Below are 12,850 nucleotides of genomic sequence, written 5' to 3' on the forward strand. Positions count from 1 at the left end.
CTTGCTCCATGCCAATGACTTTACATCCCCAATCTGATGACATGATTCTTATCAAAATAAGATCTGTGATAGCAGATTCCTTTCTGATTCAAATCCTGGACAAAGAAGGATAAACAAATAAGAAAGAGGGCACCACCATGAACAGAGATGAAGGGCAATATGAACTTTATCACATTTTCGAAAATCCCCAGAAGAAAAAAACAACTGACAAATCATAAGAAATCCAACTAATATCAGTTGTAGTCAATTCATATCAAGTGTAAAAAAGGCAACAGTGATTGCTGAAACACATGCAAGTAACTGCATTTTCTGGATCAGATACAAAGTTTACTCTACTGATCCTGATAAACTTATTAAATCAGGAAAGATCATGGAAATTTTAGAAACTGCTGTCCATTAGGTCATAAAATAAAGATTTTGCATCCAGTAACAACATCTTGCCTGACTGTATGGAGCAGCTTCTTTCTACATTTTGTAATCACCACCAAATGAATACCTGAGTGGAAGAAGGGCCCAAGTCCATTTTACAAAAACGAGTTTTAAAAGATCTGTACCGTTGCCATTGCAACATATATCATTTCACAAGTATGTTATAATGTATCCTCATGTACCAGTACTAAAGGTGCCCTCAAGATGAAAACAATCTGTCTCTTAAAACTTGTTTTTTGTTAATACCTCACAAAAAGTGTTGATGGAGTTGGGCCCTTCTTCCACTCAGGTATTCAAATGTATGGTCCAACATAGTTGGCATCTGATCGAGCTTGATAGCCTGCAGATGTGAAGACCACAGCACTACAGCAGCCATAGTGTCACCTGGCACTACAGGAGTGATTTCTTCCTAAAATCAGTCCCTAGCTTACAGGCCTTGATTTTGAATCATGGGTAATTTTTGTGAGTAAAGGGCAACTTGTAAGAATATTTAGCAGGCTATGCTGAGGTTGATTCTATTCGACTGACAAAGGCTAACTGCTAAGCGAATCAACAGTTGGATTTACTGCTGATAGAGCTCATTTTCAGACATAGGTGTACATGCCAGGCATCATGTTAATGTGTGTGCGTACTTTACAGAAGCTCCGACCTTAGCGACTAGCTGCTTAGTAACAATATTCCATAGCATGATTGGTTTAATTTTCAAATCATGTGTTGTTTAAAAAGTTATACAGTTCGTCGGTCGCAACACATAGTGGCGTAGAGTGATTTTCCAAATTTCCCTGTTTCACATAGTGGCATATAGCTTTAGAGCTAACTATTATCCTATAACAGTTATTCCTGGTTAACTATTAAAGACACAGTTTAATAGTTTGAACCTTAAACTTCAATTTCAAATGGAATCAGGCCACTGAGAGATAACAGAGAAGTATAGACCCTGTTACTAGTAGCATATCCTTCAAAAACGATTTGCTCGGAAATGTATTTTGTCCTTCACGTACGCCACTATGTGTTGCGACCGACGAGTTGTGTTATGCTTGTGGGTCGCACTTGTTGATCCCATGTGTGTACATGTCATATCCAAGAACTAAAAAACAGTAATACATAATTACAATGTCATTTTCCAGGTTGTAAGGTACCATAAGCAAAAACCATTAAGTAAAGCACTGTTCCTGTAACATGAGCAAGCATGTTAATTCGGAATGGTAAAAATTGTTTTCATTGTCCATTTCTGAACCCAAGTTCAGATTACAGTCACTGCTATAAGCCCATTAATGTTTTTGCTTCATTGCCTTGCTGTATCAGTGCTTCGCTTGCATATTTCTCCAACAGTTCCATCTTCTTTCTTCTGAGAAGTGCTTCTTCAACCTAAAACAATGAAGCATAGCAATACCAACAGTTTAGATCAACAAGTTATTCAGAGACACTCAATTCAATCAGATTAAGAATGTTTATTCATTCAAAGTGTGATGTCAGAGAGGGGCAAATATCATCTTGACCAAGATTGACCTTTTCGTTCGGTAAATCCCATAAGCCTTTGCGTGTACATTTGAGACGATGTCGTCATTTGACATCACGCCGACTTGCAATGCGCAGTAACTATGTTGACTAAATGATGTGCAATCGCTAAACGATCGGCGCAGATCGGCATTACGTCAAATGACGACATCTCAGGTGTACTTGCAAAGGCTTATGGGATTTACCAAAAAGGTCAATTGGCAAGATGTTGGGACATTTTGCATGTACATTCAAAATGACACCTTTATTATTGTGCATTTCTTGCTACAGAGACAAATGACCCATTTTGCTTAATTTTATCACATATATACCACTTGGCAATATTTGAGCAAGTAAAACAAGCATATCACCTTGGGGAACATGTAAATTAAGGACAAAGGACATGTTCCGGTCAATTTCTACATAGACTACAGATTGAATTTCTTTAAACATCATGATGCCCTTATTGTTTATTGACCTCATTTTATGTTATTAGTACATGAGCTACATATCTTGGTTTTCTTACCTCCTTTTGTGATGGTACTGGTACATGAGCTACATATCTTGGTTGGCCTTCCTCTCCTTCTGTCTCTTTGCTCTCATCATCTTCACCCTCAGACTAAAAAAATAAACACAGATGCATGAAATTTATAGAAGAAAAAAATCACTCAAAAACACAGAGTAGTCCTATCCACCTAATTTATTCAACCCTTAACTAAGCTAATGTACCACTCATACCCAACAAGCATTTGAACTCATCCCACATCTTATAAACACCATGAATATGTTCTTATTACTTTTGGCATTTTCTTCTACAGGACATAAACCAACTGATTTGATTCAGTGTCACACTATAATTTGGTTCATCTCAAGTTTGGTAGTGACGTATGTGCATATTTCCCGTGCTGCAGAATCAAATCATGTGCGTAAAGTTAAACGCTCTAAGTGTGCACGCATGCGTACATGAGCGTTTTGTTGGCACGCTTGCAGCGCAACTGCGAAGAAGCATTGATGTGACCACCAAACTTGAGGTGAACCAAATTATACAGTCCAACACAGCATAGTAAGTTTGAATCCTATTTACCTCTGAATCTTGAGTGACAGCATAGATATCATCTTCCTCCATTTCTTTGGTGACTTCTTCACTGAGTAAACCAGCTTCCTTTTTGGATTTCCACTCACTCACGGATGCAGCTACAACTAACATATATGGAGAAAAAGATAAAATAAACAAACTTCAAGTTGCAATGTACTAGATGCTAAATAGGTCTTTCACAGACACACATGCATACAGATCAAAATCACACACATGTACATGTGAACTCCCTACCTTATGGAAATCACACACATTGTGAATATTTTCCAAGTATTTTCTGTGTGGATCAAATTTATCTCCATACGGTTGTACCTTAACTGGCTCCACATGGCATACCCAATGGGACCGCACACCATCAAAAACTCCACAGAGTAAACCCCTGGAGACTGTTAATTTATTGTTGCAGGGACTGCCTTTTGTTGAGAGCAAGAGCAATCACACTCTGCTGCTCTCCTTAAATCTGATAATGGAGAGTGATTTTTAGCTCTTGTTAGTTGACCATTCTCTCCATATGTTCTATTGTAAATGCTCTAAACAGCTCTCCTTGAAGGCCCCAGAAGAGCTATTTATTGCTCTCCTGCAAATTCCAAAAGACAGTCCCTGTTGTTGCAATCAATTTACAGCAATATCTAATGCCCTGTAGTGCATTTTCCTTAAGGAGCATTGTTTTTTTTCTCCACAATAGAAAAATCTCCATAAGGTTGTTCCAAAGCCCATACTTGACTCCACATGGCATTAGCAATAAGACCACTGACACATATAATTGCAAAATCACCAAGACTACTATTATAATTTATATACAATAGATCGATTGGAAGACTCATGTGAAAATAAATAAGCAAAATCACATGCTGTGTGGAAGCCTGAACAATAACAGTTTTATCTTACTATTTTTCTCGTGTTCATTTTCCAGTGGCACCAAAACTCCGTCATCCTCATCTCTGTAACCATAGTAGTCAGCATCAATAAATTTCATCATCTCACCTCTGGTCTTCCGAGCTGGTGGAGGAGCTGACAACAGAAATGATTTGACAATAACAAGTGAACTAAACAAGAGTAACAGTGCTGGTGACATAAGTGAAAGTTAAAAATATAATGTTGACATAATGTTGACAAAAAGCCATCATATGTATACTTTATCACTGAAATAATATTTCAAAGGCAAACATAAAAACAATGGCAATCACTTGACAGCTGAATTTCAGTTGAAATATTTTTAAAAATAAATTGAATTCAGCAGCAAAATCAAATTTTGTTCCATTAGCGGATATTTCCTTCTGACTTGTGAGTACTGAGTAGTACCGGAATGGGAATTCAAACTTCCATATTTTGGAAACATTACATTTGGGTAATCCGTTCCTGACTATATTGGCTGTTTAATATACATTGTAGAGTTCTATGAAGCTTCATGTGTGTGAATTATGATATAATGTCAAAATTGCTATGTTTAAATGAAAAAAAAAAAACACAACAAATTTGGCTAATTCCATTTAGGTGTAAGTTGGGACATGTGTAAACATTACAAATATGACTTTAATAAGAATACTAAGGTCTTCAGCAAAATAGTTGATTTATTAATTGAGAGCCTACTTACGTTCTTGTTCAAATAATTCCCTGACCCCTGGTAGATCCTTAGCAGCACCAAAATATTTATATCCTCTATTGCCTGGAACCTCCTTGCCTTCACTGTCCAGCATCTTAGGACCAACTTTCTGTAAAGTCAAAGAGTTGAATCACACAGGTTATTCTCCATAAAATTGTTTATGTATTTTCTACAAATTGCAATTTCCTTACATGTGTATGATTGTTAAGGGGGTACTACACCCCTGTCCAATTTTGTGCCTATTTTTGCATTTTTCTCAAAAATTATAGCACATTGGTGACAAGTAAGATATGTATATTATAGGGGCAAGGACTAAACTACTGCACTGACAATTCAGCAACTCAAGGCAAGTAGTTATTGATTTATTGATCAAATACGGGTTTTCCCTCATTTTTGACTGTAACTCCACAACTGTTGTCCGTGCTGAAATAAAATTTCCAGTGCAGTAGTTGCAGTCCTTAATAATATACATATCTTACTTTTCACAAATGCACTATGATTTTTGAGAAAAATGCAAAAATAGGCACAAAATTGGACAGGGGTGTAGTACCCCCTTAAGTGCCACATAAATGAGACATATTTATCAAAACACTTTATTCAATATCAAATATATTTTCACTGTTATGCACATTATGTGTTTATCACTGCTGCCATAACACTCACACAAACACCCACCTGCACACACACCCCTCATGCAATCCTTTTGTATGCCCAACAGCCCTCGAATTAAGGATCTGAAGGGGCACGGCAACTTTTTTAGGGCAAGTTGATAATTGCCGTGGATTTTCACTGAAAAGGCAAGGCAGCACGGCAATTTGTAATATTTCAAAAGGGCATCAAGGCAACTGTTGAAAATTTGAGAAGGGCACCAAGGCAATTTTTCAAAAGCGAATAGATGCATTACCGTCAGCTGAATTCGACACCAAAATTCGACTCTCAACTTTACACTAAAACTAACCTGATTGCTTTAAAAAAAACCTGCTTTATAATACAGTTTAATTCACTTAAATTTTGCGATCCCTAGTTCTGAGCTGCAAAACTGACTCGAAATGTAGCGATGAAACAGCTGTAACTTTGGTAATAATATTGATCAAATTCGCCGGGATAAAAACTATTTCGTGCAAAACATATCTAGAGATGGGCTCACATGTACAAGATAAGACGATACCGGAAGGGTATCGCCATCGGTTTGCAATGGGAAGTCAATGTTTGATAATCGAGAGAACAATTGATTTGCCCAGCGCTCAGATTTTGTTCACGACACGATCGAGGTCGAGGAAGCTATAGTTACTAACAGCGTTTCTGATTGGTAGATAGTACGTTGAAGGTATTTCTCTGACCAATCGAGAAAATGAAGTCAGATTTCTAGTAACCAGATAATGTATAAGCCGATGTGATTGGCTGAATATGTAAGCTTACGTAGGGGTAATGAATATTAATTCACAACAAACTATTGTGTATTCTGTCGGTCCGTGTCACGTCACTTCCGGTTGATGATGTTCGAGTGAAAACAAGTCCCTGATTCGATTTTTGTTGATGATTTCTGTCATTGGTGTAAATGTAAATTTCGATCGCAAATAGTCAGTGGAATCAAACAACCGTTTCTAAGTCTTAAGAGTGAAAGAAACTTACTTGATTTACCGTTTATATACTGACAAACTTAAAATTAAATTCCATGGTCGAGTATCGCTTTTTTTTTCCGAAATTGAATGCCACTCCAGCAACATCGCTATGTAGCCTCCTTCACAGCCGGTTTCTGTTGTTCACAACAAACCGTGCGCCACATGCAGTTTGGGCCCGAGACTAGAGATAGCCCGGATGTTCGACCGACAGAATACTGTGATTGATAGCTGGGTTACGATGCTCAAAATAGTGATCATGTTCAAGATTTTCGATTTAAATTTCCACAATTTTGCTGGGATTTAACTAACCAGTACTTGTTAATGATTTTATAATGAAGGGACAGGGCTGGCGGCTAGGGCACCCACGGCAAACTTCATTTAGGGGCGCGACAAGTGACTGCCGTCGATAAAGGACATATTTTGAGGGCATTGCGGCAATGGGGTGGGCACCACGGCAATATGCCGTCGGTGCCGTGGGTTAATTCGAGGGCTGATGCCCAACACTTGAAATAGATTGTTAAAATGAAGCTTGTTCAAAATGGATCAAATCATGAAATGAATCTATGTTGTACTAATGGCTAAAATGTTGTGATGGCATATGCTGCAATTAAATACAAACTTTGCAGGATAACTGCTGAATGGTGGCTACCAATGAAACAGAAATAAAAGGTGGGATGAATTCCTTTTACAAACTTTGTGTACTTTAAGCATACAGCGTGTAATTATGCAGCACTGCCAATTGACTACTTGTGTGATCTACTGAGAGTCAACACCAGTTTGCAAATGATGACAGCAAGCGCATACTCCTTGTAAAAGGAACCCGGATTGATAGACAATATGTAAGCAAAAGGAGAAGAATGTACAGTGCTGCTGCAATTCAGCAATGAAGTTAATTTTACCTTATAGTCTGGACCTCCAAGTTCAACTATACGTTGTTCCCAGTGTCCCTTTTCTCTTAAGAGCTTGTTGATTTCATCATTGAGGTCTCGTACCCTGAACTCCCCTAAACCGGCTGTCATAAAACAGAAAATAAATGATTAGTAACTTTGTTGAGTGAACCAGGTGGAATAACAACCACAACCAGGGAGGTCTATTCTTCTGGAAAATTTAACTTAAACTTATTCCCTTGTGCTACCCTGCTGTGGTCACATCAGTCTCTAGATTCTTTCCCATCCTGGCTCCCACAGAAATGCACCCAAAAGGGAAAATATTATTTGATAATTAACATTAACTTTGATATACTCCTTAAATTCAATCTTCCCTACAAACCTCAAATTCATCCCTGGATGGTGCAGTCTGGACACTGAACCACCATTGCATCAAAGGAAAGACTAATGGTTCAAAGGGAAGACAGATTAGGGACTGTAAAGCACTTCTAGGCTCTTTATTATTTATAAAGCCTTTGACATTCTTCTGAAGATGGTAGTCTCATGGCAGATTTTTTTAAATCCTCTTGAAACTTCTTTTTTTTTGTGTGCATGTGTTTTGTCTCCACTTGTTTTTTTCTTTCAAAACACAAAATTCTTCCCCAAAAGGCTAAAATTATATAACAGAAGAATAGACACCCCTGCTAACAACACTATATCTCCTTCAGTGTATACTCCCTGGAATTCTAGAAATGTGATTCTATTGAGCTCTTTAAAATTGCCCTGTTTGTTAATATTTCAGCTTTAATAATATTTGTGGGTGCACAGCAACTTCAGCAAGTACAGGCTTCACACATTTGGGTATGAAGATTTGTTCCAACACTCCTTACCATGCATGTATAACCTCCATGTATGTAGTCATCAAACCAGTGTTTTTACTGTGTCTAAATCTCAATCATGATATTGACCAATACAAATTTACCATTAAAATCCGATTAATTAGTTAATAGTTCATTAATAACAAACATCAAAGCAACATCAACAGTCAATCCACAGATCCAACATATTTGGTTGTGGTGCCTTACTTACCCTGCATAACCATACACTCCAAATGCATTGTCAACATGTCATTGTGTATAATGAATACTATTACTGTATGTACATCAACAATTTTTCACATGCATACCTTGATGACAAATTTCCAGAGGAACATTATAGACAAGGGCTTAGGCAGCCAGCCGTGTAGGGAGTGTTTTACACACCCAAATTTGTAAATACACACCCAGTTTTTGCCCACATGGCCTATACTTTTTACACAAATCTTAAATTTACACACCCAGTTTTTTGAATTTACACACCCAAACCTTCAAATCCTGCCTAAGACCCTGATTATAGAACAGCACTTTTTAAGTGTTTTATCAAGAATACGATAGTAACAAAAACACCAACACACATGAAAAATAAATGCATGCAAATACATTCTATTTTGTAACTGTCAGTAAATTGTCCTATTTGTTGCACAAATCAAGACAAATTATTTTAGTTTCTATTGTTGTCCATCAGTGACCTTCCTGTCCCCTCATGCTCTGTAAATTGTGACACTGAACCATTCATGATGAATGATCTTACAAAGCTTGGTTCTGAAGTTAAAAACATGTTCTCATTCTCCAGGCATTAGCCAGAGGGGGGTCCAGGTGTCATTTGGACGTCCTGTTTTCAATTTGGACACCCTAAAATTCTGATTTTTATATTGGAGTGAATAGGAAGTAGACACCCTGATTTTGTAGAATAAGGTATTTTTGACCATCTTGGACACTCTAAGGACACCCCTCTGGCTAATGCCTTGCTCATACTTATGAATGAAATTTAAGTTGTGAAATTTATATGATCACCACATGGAAGTCATCATTACAGAAAATAAACTAGAAAACTTACCATTTTGAATTTGTGCTACTTTCCTTGACACTTCTGAAATAATTTGCCTCCTCCACTTCTCTGCTTTGTGTAGATTGTCACACTCTGTTGCTAAATATGGCCTCCTTTCTTTCACCTTGCCCTCCTCCATTTGGCTGTTACGCCACCTTGCCAGGGTGGTCCTTATAAACAAATGGGTATGGTACACAAATGTAATTGAAGTAGACATAAATTAGCCGTTACAAGGTGGCAAAACACAAAACCAAAAAACTCCCCCATTTAATAACTTAGTATAACTTTTGTTACAAGCAGTACAGTGTACACTTTCAAATGAAGGTTACAGTTTGGGAGGTTTTTTTGTTTCGTTTACATCATTTTACATGTACCCCAGAAAATGTGAAATCAATTAACAATTCAAGCAATGACACATATCTCATTTTTTTCATTTTTAACCTTCATCAAATCTATTTATCCTGCATGAACATCTTGATTGTATTATTGACTTAATTTTCTTGGTTGCATCTAATAACTTAGACCAATCAAATAAAAGATTTTAAAACACAGATATGCTGGCTAATCCGACAAAGAGGATACGGTACTTTCTTGTGCTAATACATGTAGGCTAGTAATTTACATGTACACATGTTAATCCAATCTTGATATGTCTAATAGAAAACAGAAATCTAAGGTATTGCTATGCAAAAACATTCACAAAGAAAAGGCAAAAGTCTAAATAAAATAATGTTGCAACTCAAAATTCTACTTACATGGCCTTTTCCGAGTTTCGAGCCTGAAAAACAAAAACAATATTTTTCATTAGAATTAAAACCTTGTACACAAAAGTAAGCATGTATTCCACAGAGTACGTGTACAGCTGTATCATCTGTCTTGGGGAATTTTCCGATTTGAGTACCCCAAAATTGTGTCAATTTGGCATCAAACTCCATATCACAGCATGCACATAAAAAAGTTACTAATTTGTTTTTTTTAGAAAATCAATTTTGGATGTGCTCATTTTTGCAGAAATCTGCTGTTCTTGTTAGATTCCTTGACCTTGCATTTGTGCTATCAACTTTTAACTTTTAAAGCTACCGTAATACAAACAAATCTCAAAAATTTCCCAATTTGAGTGATCCTGCGGCATGCGTGCCACCTTGACTGAATTTTTTTTGATCCCCCCGGACCTGAAATGTTTTTGATCCCCCTATATCCCCAACAAAGTATGTGAACAGCGACACAATTTGAGATCAGTCATCACGACAAATTTGCATATCACCGGTCAGATAGGCCTTAAGGCTAAGGTACATATTCTTGGTAGAATAACAAACACCAAATTGGTGTTTTATGATCTTTCACATGCATGCATTCTTTTGACGAGCGTGACATGGTCTTTCAATTCATGCCGAGTGTCCTTTGCAGACTAGACTTGACCAAGCTTCAGTGGTCATGAAAGAATTCAAAAGATAACCTCTGTCCCAATGGTCCCAAGCTATTGTCTGAAACAGCTCCTTGGAAGATGTATCATAAGAACTGTCCTCAAATTATAGTCATTTATCAAGATAAATGACTGACTATCATTGAAGGCTGAGTTCAGGTGCAGTCTAATCACTGGTTTAGGGAGGGCGGAACGGAAATTTAGGATAATTCTCGATCAAACTTTTTTATAATTCATTTCAATCATGATTAAAAAAAATCCATCATCAGGAACTTCATATCATACCAAGGGGGCTGGCATTTTCTTTGGAAGGGGGTCCCAAAAATACAGGGGGGTCATAGATATAATTTTTAAACACCCAAAATAGGGGGGGTTATATATAATTATTAAGGGCTAGTGACTCCCAAATTTTCGCGCACACAGCGCACATTCTTTAACTTCACAATCGAAAAGTTTATACAATCTATCACAATTTTTATGCACTCCGCGCGCCTTCTTTACACTTACAATAACAATTTTAATGCGCTGCGCGCACTTTCTTCACTCTTAAGTTTTGGCGCGCTCCATGCCATAGTTCCAGCAATGAATAATTTGTCTGGAGTCTGTGTAGGTAGAAGGGGGGGGGGGTGGTCATAAAAAATTTCGACCCAAGATAGGGGGGGGGTCGTAAAAAAATTTGCCCGTGATCTAGGGGGGTCATAAAAATTGCCTCCGGTCACCGGTCACCGACATATTTGGGACCCCCCTTCCGAAGAAAATGCCAGACCTCAAGTATTCAACTTTCAAGAACATCATCAACATGTTCATTATGCATCTCATCAATTAAAAGACATCATTCATGCATTCAGTACATGAGTATAATAATCAGTATATACATGTATACATGTAGGTATGCCAGGTGAATTCAAATTTGCCATCAAACTGCATCATTTTATATATCAAATTAAAGCCCTTGAGTAAAGAAAGCCAACACTGAAAACCTTTTTGTCATAGCACTTTCCGTAGCAAAGTTACATCTTGTCAAAGATTGACTTTCATCAAAAAGATTCTGCTAGCAAAATTCCCCAAAACAGCATTACGGGGTGTTTCTAGATCTTAGTCTCATGACGATAGCACCTTTTTTTAATGGAACTGCTATCAAAATCTCTCTGAAATTCCATGTGCGAGTCTCTCATCACCAAAGAAAATCATATATTTGGGTCAAGTGAAGTATAGACAACATATTTATGAAGGTTTCCTTCTTAAAAAGCTTCTTTTTAATTTCAATGTAAATTTGTATTGCCGGTTTAGGCCATTTTGACTGACTAACAAATGTGTTAACTGAGGTTTCCCTGTGATACCTAATACATGTACTATGTATAGGTATCCTAGGTGAATTCAAATTTGCCATCAAATTGCATCGTTTTATATATCAAATTAAAGCCCTTGAGTAAACTATACTAAAATGCAGAAAACCTTTTACGAGCGAGACTATCGTGATGTTGCAAATTCGGCGCTAACAACGCGTACGGCGCACAGTTCATTCATAAATTTCCACTCGGCAACAACAGATCGCCTCAGCAGCCAATCAGAGACAAGTGCGTGTAACGCAGTAAATACGTGATGTATCCTTACAATACGCGCTCGCCTAAGGTTTTCTGCATTTTAGTATAAGCCAAAACTGAAAACCTTTTTTCATAGCACTTTCCGTAGCAAAGTTACATCTTGTCAAAGATTGACTTTCATCAAAAGATTCAGCTAGCAAAATTCCCCAAAACGGCATTTCGGGGTGTTTCTAGATCTTAGTCTCATGGCGATGGCAGCTTTTTTAATGGAACTGCTATCAAAATCCTCTAAAATTCCATGTGCGACTTGATTATCACCATAAAAATCATATATTTGGGTCAAGTGAAGTATAGAAAACATATTTATGTAGGTTTCCTTCACCCACCTATTCTCGAAAAATTCAAATTTCTATGTAAATATGCATTGTGTTGGGGCCCCGGTCTCGGCGAATTCGCTGACTAGTAAATGTGTTAACTAAGGTTTGCCTAGGTTACCTACTATGATGTAGATAAGATTTAAAGATAGTAAGCTTAAAACTTTCTTTTTTCTTTTCAAAAAAAAAATCTGCCTCATAAGCTACAACTGAACTGAAACAAAATTTCTTACCATGACTGATGTGTTAGGTCATGAAACGGTATTTAAGTGGAATTGTCAGTGCAGTGCTGCTGCAGCGAGGAAAACAAAACGAACCACTTTCGTCGTTCACCTTTTGCTTTTCGCAGTTCGCGACTTGTTGCCCATCACCTTTGACGTTTGACCCAATAAACCTCATCCGAACATAATATGAGACATTTTCTAGGATTCGTCAACTGGTCTATGAATCTGTCATTTCAACCAATCAAA

The 12,850-nt window shown here is 37.3% G+C and overlaps 1 protein-coding gene across 1 annotated transcript; it reads right to left on the reverse strand.

Moving 5' to 3' along the window:
• Window positions 1–1,459: 1,459 nt before the first annotated feature.
• On the reverse strand, window positions 1,460–12,745 carry LOC140148355 (pre-mRNA-splicing factor ISY1 homolog). The gene is made up of 9 exons (XM_072170279.1): window positions 12,614–12,745; window positions 9,795–9,817; window positions 9,049–9,209; window positions 7,147–7,259; window positions 4,617–4,734; window positions 3,911–4,033; window positions 3,011–3,126; window positions 2,453–2,545; window positions 1,460–1,797 (listed from the first exon to the last, which is right to left on the reverse strand). The coding sequence occupies exons 1-9, from the start codon at window positions 12,614–12,616 to the stop codon at window positions 1,690–1,692; spliced, it is 858 nt and encodes a 285-aa protein (XP_072026380.1). The 5' UTR covers window positions 12,617–12,745; the 3' UTR covers window positions 1,460–1,689.
• Between the last annotated feature and the right edge of the window lie 105 nt (window positions 12,746–12,850).

Source organism: Amphiura filiformis, chromosome 3 (genome assembly GCF_039555335.1).
Source record: "Amphiura filiformis chromosome 3, Afil_fr2py, whole genome shotgun sequence".
In the NCBI taxonomy this organism is placed as follows: Eukaryota; Metazoa; Echinodermata; class Ophiuroidea; order Amphilepidida; family Amphiuridae; genus Amphiura; species Amphiura filiformis.